This window comes from Caenorhabditis briggsae (genome assembly GCF_000004555.2).
Source record: "Caenorhabditis briggsae complete genome, chrI, whole genome shotgun sequence".
NCBI lineage: Eukaryota > Metazoa > Nematoda > Chromadorea > Rhabditida > Rhabditidae > Caenorhabditis > Caenorhabditis briggsae.
The window spans coordinates 6,129,349-6,146,189 of record NC_013489.2 but is presented as its reverse complement, the minus strand read 5'-3'; the positions used below and the strand labels follow the sequence as shown (position 1 = coordinate 6,146,189).

The 16,841-nt window shown below is 40.0% G+C and overlaps 3 protein-coding genes across 3 annotated transcripts; all 3 read left to right on the top strand.

The window, feature by feature from the left end:
- Positions 1-479: 479 nt before the first annotated feature.
- On the top strand, positions 480-5,771 carry Cbr-smgl-1 (the record flags this gene model as incomplete). The annotated part of the gene is made up of 10 exons (XM_045236090.1): positions 480-556; positions 601-717; positions 768-1,142; positions 1,188-1,650; positions 1,696-2,532; positions 2,583-3,082; positions 3,112-3,591; positions 3,642-4,804; positions 4,854-5,509; positions 5,556-5,771. The coding sequence occupies 10 exons, from the start codon at positions 480-482 to the stop codon at positions 5,769-5,771; spliced, it is 4,884 nt and encodes a 1,627-aa protein (XP_045093723.1).
- Positions 5,772-6,047: 276 nt separating this feature from the next.
- CBG08248 lies at positions 6,048-9,743 on the top strand (the record flags this gene model as incomplete). The annotated part of the gene is made up of 5 exons (XM_002639870.1): positions 6,048-6,411; positions 6,466-7,157; positions 7,208-7,310; positions 7,605-7,725; positions 9,392-9,743. 5 exons carry the CDS (start codon positions 6,048-6,050, stop codon positions 9,741-9,743), a joined length of 1,632 nt encoding a protein of 543 aa, XP_002639916.1.
- Positions 9,744-10,988: 1,245 nt separating this feature from the next.
- On the top strand, positions 10,989-14,796 carry CBG08247 (the record flags this gene model as incomplete). The annotated part of the gene is made up of 7 exons (XM_002639869.1): positions 10,989-11,034; positions 11,172-11,247; positions 11,702-11,780; positions 12,018-12,128; positions 12,839-13,107; positions 13,154-14,087; positions 14,599-14,796. 7 exons carry the CDS (start codon positions 10,989-10,991, stop codon positions 14,794-14,796), a joined length of 1,713 nt encoding a protein of 570 aa, XP_002639915.1.
- Between the last annotated feature and the right edge of the window lie 2,045 nt (positions 14,797-16,841).

Here is a 16,841-nt window from a genome sequence, read left to right as displayed (position 1 = left end):
ACCGCTTCCCGGTATAAGGCTTTCAAAAAAAACGGAAAGTGTCAGAAGTAATTTTAACCTCCACAAATCAATTGACACATTTCCGTTCAGATTTTAAAAATTTTATTGCTGAGTTGAAGATGTCGAATAAAATAAAATTTGTGTTTTCAACATACATTGAAAACTCAAATGTTTATTGCAACCTTTTCTGTACTCGTATTATACTAACGCTAATGAATTCCGGAATGCAACAATGAATTGATTGAAATTTCAAAATGATTGTTTTTTATCAGAAGCATAACGTATTTTAATACCTTTTTAGAGAGGGAAAGAAAGAAAAAGTTATCTGAAAGTGTGTTTCTTCGTCTGTGTTTTCCCGTAAGGTGTTTGCACAAGTGCTACGTTGTCGATTTACGAGGGATGTCCAACTAATACTAGTTTCCAGTTTTAGAATATTTGTATAAACTGAAAAGTCTTGTTTTCAATTCAAAAGTTTCAGAATGGCTCACATGAGAAGAACCAATCATGAAAAATCGCCAACGGAAGCGGAGAACTCGACGATTCTACTTAAAGAGCGGTAAAAAATAACTGTAAGCCAAGAGTTTCTTGTTAATTTTGCAGTTACGATCTTCTAAAATGGCTAACGAATGTCGAGATGCGTTCACCGAATTTTTTGATCCCTGTACAAATTGCCAACTATATAGAATCTCTTCCCATATGTAAATTAGCTGTCTCTCCGTAAGTTATCATATTCAAAAACTGAAATTTTTCATCTAGTCTCTTTTCAGAAAATGCGATCGAGTTGCTTTGATGAGTTATGCTCGTCAATTGGACATTTATCAAATCAACGGAGAAATCCTAGAACAGGAATCAAGTGTGCAAGTTCTTGAAGAAACGTCACCTGAATATTGTCTCCTTCAATTTTCTTCCTCTAGTACTCTTCTTCTTTCATCTCGAAGTACACCTCACATTGACGTGTTTGATAATATGGGCGCATATTGCTACGACATTCCATTAGAGGCTCATGAAGGCATATTCGATGTGAATAAAGCGATTTGTGGCATGCAAACTATCGCCAATCACTCGAGCTCATCAAACGATAAGTACATTGAAATTTTGTACGTATTGCAATATTGCGGAGTGTTTTCTGCATTCAAAATTGGGTGAGTAGGTGTCAATCTATTCAAAATCATCGGGAATTTTTCCAGGCGGCTCTCAAAATATACAAAAATGTGGTCAGTTCAGTTGGACATCGGACAAACTGGCTCGTTTGTAGTTCTTCCCCAATATCAACTCCTTCTAGTTTCTTCTCATCATAAAGAATCGACTTCCATGTCCCCTCCAGCTGGTCTATGTTCATTTAAAATTATGGACATGGATCCTTATATCGAACCAATCAGAATTGCAAGCCCGGAAGGTATTATTGATGACATAGAAACTGATTGTAATCGTGAAAAGAGTTCAGGAGGATTCTTCTCTCGTCTCCCATTTTCGACATCTTTCATGTCTTACCTTCCAAAAATGGGACTTTCTTTCAATTCACAACTTCTTGTATCCGTATCAACATCTGGATCATTGTATCTTTTTGAAATTCCATCCCTACGTGTCAAGTTTTCATTCAATTTCATCAGTGGACCGCGTCCTGTTGAAGCTTGTTTTGTAGATAGTGACGTAAGTTTCCTTCTTTAGGTTATCAGCATTCAGAAAATGTTTTAGGAGATTGCTGTTATCTATGACAATGGCTTCCTACTCAGATGTTCAGTAGAAGATTTAGAAGAAAGAATGTTTTCTATGAAAGTGAAGTCCAAGAAGCAGCTCGACGAAGAACCAGATGATAAGGATATCTACAGTGAACACACGGTTATGGTATCTCCTGCCCGACGAGAAATATTCTTATTAACTGCTGAAGGAGACGACTCGGTCCTTCGTGAGGCTGCCCATAAGCGCGTCCAATTGGCAGGGCAACTTTGGCTTTATACTGTTTGGAATTCGTTCAAAAAGCTGCTTGGAATGGCTATGGGGGAGCCTGCTGAGCAATTGCAAATGGCTACCCATATGGCTAAGTTCGAGTTTGCTTTAATTCATTCACCAACAAGAACACTTCAGGAGCTTTTTAATAGAACTGTGAGTCATCTAGATCCTATAACGCCAACTTCTCGAAAATTTCAGATAATTGAGCATGACTACACCCGAGCTAGAGAACTTGCTGAAACCTATGACACAATTGATATTGACGTGGTTCTCAAGTCGGAATGGAAGGACAAGTGTTCGAAGAACAAGGTTACGGTAGGAGACGTTGAAGAAATCTTGAAACGGATTGGAGACTCGGAGTGGATTGCGGAACAGTGTGCTAACGCGGATTCAGATGACTTTGAAGTGCATGAAGCTCTGATTGATCTGGGATTGTCGCTTGGAGAATATAGTGTTACTTGGAAAATCCGGCTGTTACATCACTGGAGAATTCTGAAAGTGTGTAGAATCAAAGGAGACGTGGATGCATATATGATTGCGAGAAAAGGGAGCTGTCTGGATGCTGCACTTTCGTTTGCTCAGGTAAATCAGATGGAACGTAAGAAAATTAGCATTTTAATTGTATTTTTCAGAGCGGCGATATCGATTCATTGTTTCAAATTATTCAATTCAACATGGATATTATGAAGCATTACCAGAAACGGATTCTGTCAAGCGTTCCTTCATGTACTTCCCCCACCAAATATGAAATGTTGATGCCTAGATTAGACGATGACGGAGAAGAAGAAGAACAGTGGGAATTGAAAGAAAAACACGATCACGATTTGATAAACGAGAGATTGAATCAGATTCTGGTGGAGCATCCAGATGCAGAATCGCTCATTCGAAATATCAATGTTGGCAATGTCGAAGATGAACCGGAGTTTGATTTTGTCGCTTGGGTCAGAGATAGTCTTTTGAAGATTGATTTCGAATGTGGACTGACGGATGTTTGTGTAGAGCTTCTCCAAATAGCGATCGAAAGAGGATATAGAGATGTATTTCACGACATGGGAACATGGAAACGATATGCTCAATACGTTCGGATATGCTCCTCAGTTAGTGAGACATCACTTCATTTCAAGACTCAACTGTGAAATCATTCATTGATCGATTTTCAAGACTTTTGGAATCAGAGCTAATTAGTTATGCAGAAGAAATCATAGGATTGATCGAGTGGAAAGTTAACAGAACAAAAGACAAGGATCGAACTATTGAGGAAAGGATAAGAGATGCTGTCACAATTCTGATGAGAACTGCCAATGAGAAAAGTACAAAAGTATTGGTTGCATACAGAAACAAACGACCTGATGTGGTTGACGATCATGTGATTCTCGAGGTTCTTCTCAATATGACAGCTACTGGTACTGAATTGATGGGATCTCTACAATCTCTTCCAGTTGACAAGTATTCCAATGTCACTTCCTCTTTGGCGTCGTTGATGTCCAGAGGGGTCAAAATGACGTTCAAGTCGATTTTTGAAAGCATGAAAGAGCCGGACGGAGCAAGAAGAGTTGTTATCAAGTTATCCAGATCTGGAAATTGCTCTACTCTGGAAGAATGGACCTGTTTGCGAGATGATATTTATGATATGGCTAATGGGTTAGTACACCTCTCTGAAATATACAGTAACTTAATTTGTTTCGTTTCAGAATCTATAGAGACTTGGTGACAACAGAAGAAGCCCTCGAACTTGTGGCTGGAGAAATTCTGGAAGACGAACGGATAGGTAGTCATCCGGAACTAATTCATCTCGTTTTAACCATGAATCCAAAAGAAGAACGTCAAAACCCAAAGAAGCTAAGTATCGCTAGAAGTGCAGAGGTGTTGCTTGCGAAAAGTGATGAATTGATGTCGGAAGCAACACAAAGAACTGATCCTCTCCTTGGAAAAGCTCGATTCTTTGCGGCTACTGCTAGAGCTATCTCTCCAAAAAAAGCAAAAGAGAAGCTCGACTGGTTGGATGCAATCGATGCCGCTCTGGAATTGGGATGTACGATGATGCCGATTGCTATCAAAATGTCGGATCATGACACTCTCCTCCGGGATGTTGTTAGCCTCGGATCCAACTATAAACAAGGGAAGAAAGTGCTGAGCTTCGCGAAGCAGTTGAACATTGATACCCCAATCGCCACGGCATTATCCTATTGTGCACTCGCTGCTCTCAAATCCAACGACGCTGTCTACTTAAGCAAGTATATTGGAGAAGTGATGAAGGCAAAAGGCGTTCCTGTCGTTCATCAACTCTGTATGCAAATAATGGAATCACCACATGTTCCCACAGATATGGAGGATGTTTATTCGTGTGCTATTAATAATTCGAATGATGAGAATCTTCTGGAAACAGTCGACGCGATTGCTTCGAGCGAGAAGCGGTTGAGTGAAAGCAAGCGAGTGAGAGAAATTCGAATAGAAGATGTTCCAGTTTCGGAGAACATTGTTGGAGATCCAATGTACACTCCTTTGCGTCTTTATAACTCAAGGAAAGAGATTAGCGGAGATGTTAAACAAAAGTTGACATTCTTTGAAAACCATGGTAAACGAGAAGGTTTTGATTTCCTGAAACGGCTATATGCTCATGAATCATCGACGTTGGCGTTGTGCTATTCGCTATTCCATCCTGCTGAAAACTCGGATACTGGAGAGCTCAGTTGGACTAAAAATGACAAGTTGAGAAGATATGAAAAAGGCCTCCGATTCTTCCAAGATCGTGTCCCACTATCCGTTCTTGTTACCGCACCTGCGTCCTCCATAATAAAAGAAGCTAACCGAGGAGATGTTTCTATAACTGCTATCGATCGAATCGAGGATTACGGTATGTTAGATTTCTTGGTGCTATTTATAGCAATCCTCGTAATTTTCAGGATGTGATAAGAGTCGATTCGTTGGAGATGCTGAATATCGTACAGTAACTATCATAGGTCTTGCTGAAACTGAAAACGAACAAAGGTTTGCTGACGCGTTGGAACTTGCATCAAAGTATGGAATCGATGAGTGGCAGTTACACATGGCATCGTTGGAATATCTTTTGGATCCTACCAATAATGTATCCAGAAATGATGTGAAAACTATCATGAAAAGTCGAAAGCATCTATCAAATTTACGAAGCAAACCTGATGAATTTCATAAAAGACTCCGTGATGTGGTTTTTCCGACTTTGGTGACAAATGAGCAATTCTTGGCGTACACCTCGTTGTTCGCAGATACAGAACCCGAGAAAAAAGTAGCTGACACGATAAAACAGATTGTTGTGAAAATCAAAGAAGCACAGGCGGTTCAAATGTGGAGAGATGATGAGTACCTCTATTCGATTCTCAAGAAGATTCCCGATTCAGCGCTTTGCTCAATCGCCAAAAATATTCTTCAAATTCCTGAAGTCGGAGTGAAAGCATGTGAACAGTATGCAGAGTTTATATTGGATGGGGATGAGCTGAGACCACCAGCAAATCCATTCATTGTTTTCGTGTTGATGAGAGAGAATGTTGAAGATTTCCTCGAATTGATTTCCAATAAAAAATCGGTACGGTTCCAACTATTTACAGTACTTCTAAATTGCATTTTTCCAGAGAGATGAAGAAATAGGATATCTTCAAAGTGCAACTCTCATTCTTGAAATCACTCCAAAAGTTCCGGATAACCTCAAAGATGCGGTTCGAACGAGAGCTGAAGGCATGCGCCGGGCTACAGTAACCCCTGAAACGACTGCTTCGTCGAATGGATCCGGTTCGTTCTTCTCGAATCCGGAAGATAACACGGGAATGATGAAGAGAAGAAGGAATTAATTCAATTTGTATTCCATATTTATAGTTGAAGATTAATTGACAACTGGTGTACCAATCATGGTGTTCTATCTGGTCCTTTTTCTTGTTCATTGCTGGTGTATATTATTTATTGCATATTTTCTCTTTTTGTTTTGTATTTTTCTGATTTTATTATGAATAAAATATAGTATCTTATCGGGTGTCCATACTACAGGAAATAGTTTTGTTCAATATCATGGTACCAAGTTATTTTAAAAGTGCGTATTTAATTCACCCAATCAGAAATGCACTGCAGAAATGAAAAAGGGCGGGGCAAGACTTCAACGGAAGGATAGTGACGAATGGCTTTGCTCATCCACATATCAACCGAATCGAGATGAAATATTACAGAAGTCGGAGGAAAAGAAGACACGAAAAAAGAAAAGATTAAAAATAGCTGTAGTCGTGCCTATGAAAACTTCTGTGACGCCAAAATCTGAAGTACGGCATAGGAGGAGATTTGAGTCCCCACCAAAGGATAACGAAATCGTTACGATTGATGAGGGTGACGACGCTGACATTCTGAATTTTGTTTCCACCTCCAAAGCTAATCCATCACTAAGAACACCCACTTCCAGTATGGCTAACATTAAAATCGTTTCGCCGATGATACCGAAATCAGGTTAGACGAATTTCAGTGTTACTTTTTTCAGTGTTACACTTTGCCCAATTTTAGTATCATCCATACGAAGTTCGTGCTCACCGCCCATTCTACAAATTCGTCAAAGTCCTGAACAACTTTTCGCTGCTCTCACACCAAAACGACGGACGTCTTTCGAAGTTGCACAGCCGGCGAAGCGGAGAAAAGAAGAGCAAGATCCGTTCGAAGACGTCGAAAATTATGTGGGAAACGACAGTGAATCAGACCAGGATTCCGACATTTCGAATGTGTTTGAGACACTTTCACCAATTAAAACTCAGTTTGCCGACTCACTACCAAAGTTCTCATTAGATTTTATTACTGGATATGAAGCACAGTTTACCGCATTCGAAGATACACAACCACCGATTGAAAATGATAAAAATGACATTAAAAATTCACCTGACCTATTCGATGATTTAGAAGATCCCATGAGTATTTATGAAGAGTCTGAAGCTAGAGAAATAGAATGCTCTCCCATGAATATTGAGGCTTCCCCAGAAAAACCACGGAAGGTGACATTCAAGTTTTTTGACTCGGAAGAAGTGAAGGCAGTGAAAAAGGGGATTGGATTCGTAGAGCCTGAATCATTGTGGAGGAAAGAAAACTTTATTGAAGAGAGTTGTGCACAGCTACAGAGTAGTGTCTATCGAGAGTATGCAATTGATGCGGAGACCTGTGGAATGTCGATGGCAGAATCAAGTGATCTTCCTGATGAGACAACTCAAGTATGGTTTCAAACCCTTTGTAATTTACAATAATCCTTTTTTTTTTGAAGAAATATCTGACTGCTCAATCATGTTCCCTGTTGTCAAACTCGCTGGTATCTGATAGTCAAGACGAGGAAATGTACGATCGAGACGAGTTGTTCGGACTTTCAGGTAACCTCAAATACATCCGATTGTTCTCTCTTCCTCCTCCTCACCACAAAAGCAATATCAGAAGAGTTTTGGTTTATTTTTTTTTCTTTGCCCAGTTTTGGTGGTGGTTACTGTGACTCACAATTCATACGTTATTATTTGGGCCATTGTTGGTATACACAACGAAAAAGGGGCTCTAAGTCAGTCAAGAAAACGAGAAGAGAAGAAAAATGAGAAAAAGAAGCATCAAACTTTTTCGAGGGGAGGAAGAAGTACAGAGACAACAAATTCACAAGATATGTAGTTAATTTTCAGCGCGCCTTGCCTCGTTGATGTCAAGCAAAACTAGTGAAAGACGTCTTCTGATGAGTGATGTGGTTTTTGGCACGGTGCCAAAAGAGAAGTTGATCAAGCTGGAGTTGAGCAAAGTTCAAAGGTATTCTAATTTCGTCGGAGATTTTGTTAAGATAAGATATTCTGATGCAATCTAGATATTCACTCTCTTCACTTGACATAGACAAAAACGTGCAAAAACTTTCAAATGAGTTGCGCAAGATGTTGCGATGTGAAGTCGCTGCGAGACCACCTGTAAATATGGGTTACTGTAGGTAATAGATTACTGTAATCAAAATTATTTGTTTTTCTCAACTAAATTTTATTTTTCATCCATTTTTCAACTTTGGAGTTAGAAAATTGTTTTTTTCAATCGAAATGTGTTTCCGGAAATTTCCTATCACTCTTTTAGTCCGCTTATTTCACTTTTACTCATCAAAGCCGTTCGTTTCCAGTTTTAATGCCAGACAAAGGAACACAAACTTATTTGTTGTTTTGTTTTTTAGATTCTTCAACGACATAAGCTTTAATTTCAAATGCACAGACATACTTTAACCCTCTCTCACCTGTCTGACTGTTATTTGTTGACATTACGCTTCTTCCCGTTTCTCCTGTTTTTATGATGGTAAAACTGACCTTTAAGGGGTTTTTTCTTCCATTTTTCCTTTCCACTTCCATTCTTCCCCAATCGAATTAAATAGTGTGTTATATATCGAAAAGAAAGTGATATGCAAATGACTCCTACAACGAGGAGGAAACATCACCGCGGGATACCAGCCAACACACTATTTTATGCTTTCGTTTTCTAATGTTAAAAAAAAGAAACTTCGCAAAAAATAACTAGCGACATGTGTGCCCTTTTAGTTGATTTCTTGTTTTTCCCGTTGAATTTGAAGAAAACCAAAATCTTAAGAACGTCTTGCTAGTGCCCGGCGGATCCCATGAAATTGCTTGGTATAGGGATGGTGGTGTCAGATTTCAACGTGGTTTCTTCTTGTGCGCGAAAGAGAAAGTCTCTCTTGCCAAATATACAAATAGTAATAGTGAGAGAGAATGAAAACGTAATACAGCTCTAGGAGAGTAAGGCCAGGCGGGACCTTCCCTACCACTAATTCTCTAACATTTTGGGAGTGGTTGATTTCGTAAATATCCAAGAGATGTATATATTTACCGCCCGTTTGTTTCCGTTAATGTTTATTCATGCCGCCTGGTGGTTTTCTATCCCCGAACACTTTTTTGTGTTGCCCTTGCTCATCGGCAACATGCAAAAATGTGTTTCGAGGCGTCGGTGGCGACGAAACAAATGAAATTATGTGTACTGAACGGGCTCTGGGGCGGAGGAGAGAAAAATGAGAAACGAGCATATATCTCGGTGGTTTTGGTTTTTGAAGTTTTCTTTTTTTTTTAGAAAATTCGAAAAAGCACTAAAAACAGGAAAACCAAACTTCCTGCCAAATATAGACTTTATTGGCTTTTCAAAATTAGTTCCGAGATTATTCGGAAGCTTATATGAAATTCTTGGTTCCCTGATTTTTGGAGAACATCTAGAGGCACTTTCTCCTCCGAACAACAGATTAAAGTATTTCATATTTCCTATTGTCATAACAAAACCACCAAGAAACATCATTTCAGTTTCGTGACTCAGCTTTTTTCTTGTCAGAAGCAACGCTATCATTTGAATCATTCCTCCTACGCTATTACTTCTCTTGTCTCCACATACATTATCCCACACAGGCACACACACACAAAAAACATCTTCATAATTTCAGCGCCTTTGGCATGACAATTCTGGACACCAGTACATCATTACGGATCATCAATCGAAGCTCAGCAATCCGTCGTCTCGCCAGCACCACAGCCGTCCCCTGTTCCTCTCTTTCTCCCGCCCTTGTTTGTGACCCCGCCCCTCAATTCCATCTTCCTCCTGCGGCAACATCAACCATCTCCCTCTTGTCCTCATCGCTCCCACCTCCTACTTTGGCGTCTATTTCTACAATCTTTTCGATTGGAGCATTGTCGTCGTCTTCTGACTCGGTGACGACGACGACGATCGAGGACTGTCTCAAGGGCAGTATTCAAGTGCTGATCAACCCGCCGTTGGTCATCGAAGGCGCTCTCTAATGCGCATTCATACCATTTTCGTTCTCATCTCCTTTCTACCAGTTCTCGCGTTTTCTGCCCCAGCAAAAATCAGGTATGTAACATTATCGTTTTTTACCCTTTAGTTTTTTGAAAAATAAATATTCCTATAACTTGAAGTTCACATCTAAAACCTAATAACGAAGGGAAATCAGAGTCTTTGCTTCTTCCTACACTTCCTTCCGTTCATCTTGCAGCTTCTCCTTTTAAGTTTGAAACTCTTTTTCTTTCTCTTCTAGTCTATTCCTAGCTCATAAAGAGTATGCCGCCCTCTCTTAAAAAACTTTATGTACGCCCTACATGCTCCTTATCACACAACTAAACAATGCTGAGATTCTCGACAACCGTCTTATGTCAGAAACTGTTAGGAATCTCTTTAATCATTCGCAACATTTTCTTTTTCTTCTAGCCGTTCGCATGTAGCAGTTCTTATCAGTTTCGTTTCACTTTCTATAAAACCACCGGCGCCATTGCCTATGATATCAAATTCATTTTTTGCACAAAATTTCAAGTAGACCTTTATATTCTCTCAACAAAACCATGCGCGAAGTGCGCGCGACAACGCGGAACGTTGAAAATGAATCAAGACGGATGAGATATATCGCGTAACGGCGTCTGAACGGACACCTTTACAATCTAGACGAGGTGTCGCGAGTTGACGAAAATGAGAAAGACGCCTATGGGCGAAGGTCTAGAAGGAGATGTTGTGAAACTAATCTGAAGGTCATTTCGGCTTTAAGACAGAACATTTGACGTTTTCAATGGGTTTTGTCTGCTAATTTGAACTGGACCTTCAAATTTTTGAACGGAAAGTTTCCGTCTGAAACTTCACTATAAAAATTTTGAAACGAAGTAGTCTTTTGAAACAAAGTAGTCTTACAGATTTTTTAAAATGAGTCATCTTGAGAACTTTGAAATCTATATGAATGTTCATCTATTCAGAGTTATTTTTAAATAGTGTTTGCCCTCCCGCGCTTTAGAAATTGTGCATCATCATTATTATAATTGGACGGTTCTCTGGGTCAAAAATATTGAAATCCAAGCTTTTGCGCGTTCTCAGTCTCCTCCGATGACCCACTACCTACCCGTCGCCCCTGTTTGACATTTCGGCTAAGCTTTTCATGCGTTCCGGTGAGTTTCTCATTGGGCTCCCGAGCACATCAGTTCTTCTTCTTCTTCCTCCCAGGCGGGATTCTTTCTCTAAAAACAAACAGAACAGATAGGAAGATGGACACCAAAAAGGCCTCCGTCTGGTACCATTCCGCGCCAAACAGTTAGTCCATTTGTTAACACATGGCCCATTGATCAGAGATAGTTTCTTCTCCCTTTCAAACATCTGTTGATTTCCTTCCGAAGAAGTTAGAATGTTTATGTTGGGGAAAATACAAACGAAGTCGTCTATTCTTTCAGCTGCCAATGCAACAGAGCCTACGCAGGAATACCGTGTCACAAAGATTGGTGTCAAGTGTACAGTAATGCGACTCATGTGAGTTTGGAAATCCTTTTTGTTTTCGTGATCACTTCAGCGTGTGAATCAGTCAGTGTTCGGCGGGATGAGCACTATTTGCCATTTCACCTTGCGATCAGAAGCTCAATCACTTGTCTATGGGAAATTGAGATTCCGAGGGTCTGGGAAATCATAAAGATGAATATTCCTTTTGAATATTGTTCAGGAGTTCAAAACTACCGTAATCCTTTACGACCTGTTTTTCGTTCTTGTCCCGTAAACAATTTTTCGTCTAATGAAAAGTTCCATAAAAACTTTTGTAACGATCTGTACCAGGCTCTTCCAATTACTCGGGAATATAACTGCTCAATAACCATTTAAATTCTAAGTATTATGGGTCATGTGATTTTCAATCCGTTGAGAACATTGAATTTAATTTCCTGGCACGAGACCCGGTGCAGCTGTATGGTACCACCACAGTACAACTATCCAGGTGTCAATTTTATAGCCCAGACAGATATAGACCGATCTATTCAATCCCATCGAAAGAGCAACCAAGAAAAAAAAGAAAAGTGTCTCTTTTTTGTTTCTTGTGTGTACTGACGAAAAGTGCGCGAAAAGCAGCTGGGCGCTGTGCACTTTTCGGTTTTTTTTTCTTATATGATTTTCCCTCATCATCACCCGAAAAGATGAAAAGAGAAAAGAACACTGCAAACAGATCTTGAGAGATAGAAAAACGAAAGAATAAAGTTACGCAACTAGACTGAACTATATAGAAAAATGGGTTCGATGACTACTTTCAATTTCAGATAGCTGCTTGTGCCGTCGTGAAGAAGAATGATCTGCAGACATTTGCATGTGCAATGGTTAATGTACGGGCTGATCAAGGAGTTTGTCAATTTGATGCAAAGCGAGATGTTGTAAGTTGGAACAAAAAACCCACAGTAATCCAAAAAGATACGCATTGTTTCGAAGAAGCGAAGCTCCATAAAATTCGAGACTTACAGCCTAAACCAAATCGATTTCCTGCAATTATCTAGTAGAAACTCTAGTTTTGAGACGCTCAGCGTATATTCAACATAACTACCGTATTTCCTCTAGTAGAAACCCACCCAATGCGTCAACTTTGACCCCAATTATCTCAATTTTCGTCAAAGATATCAAAACCTTGTCAACCGACAAATATTGGTGATAATACGCTGAAGAGTTTATCAGTTGACATACTTTTGATATCTTTCGCGGGAATCGAGGTAATTGAGCTGAAAGTGAACGTATTCGGTAGGCTCCTATACAGAAAATGAGATAAACTGTCTAAAAACAGTTTTCTAATCTTACCATCCAATTTATACAATTATAAACATTAACCATCGAGAAGGCGTCTCTGGTTACTTCCACACCATTTCGTACTACAATGCCCATATTTAACAGCGTAGCAATTAGCAGGTGCTTGGTGAATAGTCAACCTTCAGTTCACCCCCAAATACATAATATTTGCACATATTTCGGTATGGTATCAAATGTTGGTGTAACATGCATACACACACCTTTCGCACCCATCTATGTACATTTGTGTGACCAGAGACAGACAGCTGACTCTTGACTCTCTCTTTATGATTTATTGTTATTGCAGACGAAGTGTTGGTGCACCAAGGGCGACTACTGCAATATAGATCTAGTCGATCGGATACGTGATAAGCGTGATGATGAAGAAGATGATTACGATGATTTTACAGTTGAAGCTAACACAGAATTCAATGAAAATGACAACAGCATCGGAGAGGATGAAGAGGACGATAGCCAAGATTTGCGTGCACCCGCAACAAGTACTGTAGCCGAGAGAATAGACGCGGTGGATATGAGAAAGCCCGTTGAGCCGAAACAAAATAATCCAGAAGAGGCGTAAGTTTTTTTTTCTAGGGTCTGAGAATTACAGTAACCTTTGTAGGGCCCTTCCTCCATGGCGTCGCATGAACCCTCTGAACGCCAATGACCCTTGGAAGCCACCTCCACCACCACCGATGCCTGGAAGACAGCCGATCCTCCCTCCGACAACCACTTCCACTACTACAACAACTACCACAACAGCTCCACCAACCACTACAACCACCTTGAGTTATGAAGAAAGAATGAGGATTTATGAAGAGAGACGACGTGAAATTGAGCAGCAACGAGAGGCAGAACTGAAACGACGGGCTGAATTGGAAAGACAACGGTTGGAGGAGAGGAGACGCTTGGAATCTCAACATGAATCCAGAAGAAAGTTCGGTGAGGAGTCTCAAAGTTGGCGAGCTGCTCCTGAAGTTCCAATAACTACCACAACCACCACTACACGGACAACTCCATCAACTACTTCAACCACAACGACTACAACAACTACCACAACTACAACTACAGCTCCACCAACCACAACAACTACTACAACTCATCGGCCAACCACAACTACTACCTCAAGAGCTGCTTCTGTCGTTGAACAGACTGAGAAGAAGAGCTACGAGTCGTACTACAGAAATTGGAAACCGCATCGTAGACCATTGGACTTGAATCCAACTCAGGTTTCTATTGAATCGGTTAGCGCAATCGTATATCCACCGAAGAACTTTGTGAAGGCTACCAAATCGTCGTCTTCAAGTACTACCACGACTCTCGCCCCAACAACTACAACTCAAGAAAATACAACAACTTCCATGGCAATCATCTATCCGCCTGCAAACTTTAGAAAAGCAACTAAAGGATCGTCCACAACAACAAATACAACCGCTACTACTACGACTAGTACTCCAATGACTAGAACAATTGAGTTAGCATTCACTTTATCGAGATCTGATGATGAGGATGATGACGTTGAGTTGCCGTATAAGATGCCAAGGAAAATGGCGAAGGTGAGTATAGAACAGACATCTTTTTTATTTTTTATCTGTTTTAGTCAAATAGATCCAGATTCATAATTGAGAGATCGTAAAACTTGTAATAGAAAGTTGAGAAGCTCAGAATTTAATCTGAAAATCTTGAAATACATACGATTTAACTTTCAGAAAAGACCGATCGTTGACTTTCTAATTTTGCCCTGAAATTAGTCAAAAACGTTCGAAATTTAGTCCAAAATGGGCTGCAACTTTTAGCTTAAAAACCATATAACAAGTAGTGATTTTCAAAAGTTTTAATTTTGGGAAAAATATTCAGAAAGTGTTAATATTTCTGTTATATTTGTTGAAAAAACACGTTGCTCCCAAAAACTTTCCATCTTTTGGGAGATTCAAAAGATTCACGTGGCTCACGAAAATTTCTGAAATTTCAGTACTTTGATGTGAAAATTAAAACTTTTGAAATTCACTTCTTGTTATATCACAACCTCAATTCTCACAATGTCAGGAAGAACTTTTAATTTTCCAGGTCCCCGAAGAAGACGTGAAAGAAGTCGTGATGTATACACCTCGATCTCGTGCCGAAGCTCGCCCTCTCCCGACACCATCTGTCCGGACCCCCGCGGAGAAAATGAACGAGTACAAGAAGCTTCTCGACGAGCCATCCGCCTCCTCGATTATCCTCCCATCCTTTATCTCAATTATCATCTTATGGTTCTTGTTGTAACCGGTCTTTATTTTCATTCTCGTTCCCACCAAAGCACCCCTATGCACCCCATTTTCAATTTTATCATCTTTCTAGATTTAATAATGTTGTTCTGTTTGTTTTTCCTTCTGTTTTCTAATTTTTGTGATAATCTAGTCCCCAGTTCCCATCCAAACCCCAAAATTTCCCATCCAGATTCTGTTTGAGCCCAATGATAAAAAATCCTGTCTTTTTTCAAAAACCATAATAGTAATCTAGAAATCCCTGTTCTGTCTAATTACCAGTAACCCTTTCTTACCAATTTCTTTTTCTTCTCCTCCCACCAAAAAACCCCTCACGTTAACGGGTTTCAATCTTCTTTCTCTCTCTCTCTCTCTCTCTCTCTCTCTCTCTCTCTCTCTCTCTCTCTCTCTCTCTCTCTCTCTCTCTCTCTCTCTCTCTCTCTTTCGTTTTTCTGCCCATTTTTACAATGCCTCCGGAAAATTGTTCATATTCATATAAATAGATTTTGCTCATTTCCCTCTTTCTTCTGGAAATCGTATTAGGTAGTAGGGTGGTGCAATTAGGTGTTGAGGAGGATCTGGCTCGAGTGGTGGCGCCAATGAAGGGCGCCCACTTGAGCCAGAATTCAGAAAGCAGAAGATCTCATAATCGAGTTGAGTTGTTGGGGATACGGTAGATCCCACAATGCACAAAGGAAAATATATTATTCGTCTGAAAAAATTAGGAGCACAAGGAGAGTAACGAGGTTATGATGGAAGGTAGGATTACGATAGAAAAAAAATATTCGGTGATGAAAACGATAACTGTAGGAATGAAACATTTGAACATGAAAAGGATTACTGTAAGAAAAAATAATCGAAAAATAAAAGGTTAACTGTTGAGAAGAAAAAAGAAAATTGGAAGGATTACTGTAGAGAAAATAATTGGGAAATGAAAAGGATTACTGTAGGAGAAAAGTTTTAAATATTTAATTTACTTTGAAAAGTTTTAAAAAAGTCAATGAAAACGAAAAATATTATTTTTAAAAAGTATGATACATATTACCTAATTACTGTAATGAGGGACTTTCAAATTCTGTTGCTGTAGGGAAAACGTTTGGAAAAAAAGTATTTTGGCCTTGAGCTCTGGAGTTTTCCATCCTTCTAGAAGTTCCATGCGAAATAATAACCTGAAACTTTTTCATGAAATTACAATTATCTTCAAAATTATCAGGAAAATAATCGAACTCAACTACCTCGGAATTCGAAACCAACCGTGTTGATCTTCGACTCAATCCCCTGAAACTTTCAAACCTGTTCAATACCCGCAATACTTTGAACTATTTCAAAAATCTGCTAAGCTCGAAAATGAGTCCTCGGAGACCCGGAAAAAGCGCATGGATCCCACACCACACAAATTGGGTGCTAATCGAGAAGTAGTAGTCGTTTCAAATAGTCATCCCGACCCATTTAACGCACCAATCCGGCAATATGATAAATGCACATTGGTTATCGGGTAACCATCTCGACACATTGGAACGGGCGCCCCCTGTGAGAATCCCTCTTTCTCAGTTTTTACGAGCCGAGAAGTAGAGCATCTGCTCCGCTGGCTCCCCTCTTGGCTCCACTCCTCAAGACTACCGTAGTCTCCGCCCCGTTGACTTCTTCTTCCAATTGGCGGGTGCGTGCTCCTTCAAAACGAGCTTCTATCTCTTGAATCCATCTGCCCAACCCCCCTCACGGGCACAATTCGTCTTCGAGGAGACCATCGGCACATCCGTATATCGCAACATTTCGAGTCAGAAACTCCCAGCTGATTCTGTTGAGATATGATGCTTCCGATTCCGAATTTCCCGTGGTTGGCTGCTGCTGCCGCGGCTGCGACCATGGGATCGTTTCCTTGGAGACCACCATTCTTGGATAGTAATGGATGGCATCAGGTGTTGGCTGCGAGTATGAAGAAAGAGGTGGGTTGAAGTCTGAGTGTGAATTGCTAAGGTAGTTCAGACATAAGAAGAATTCTTTCTGAAATTGAGTAACTAGGTTTTCGAAATGTATTTCTACCTGAATTTGTTAGATTCAAGA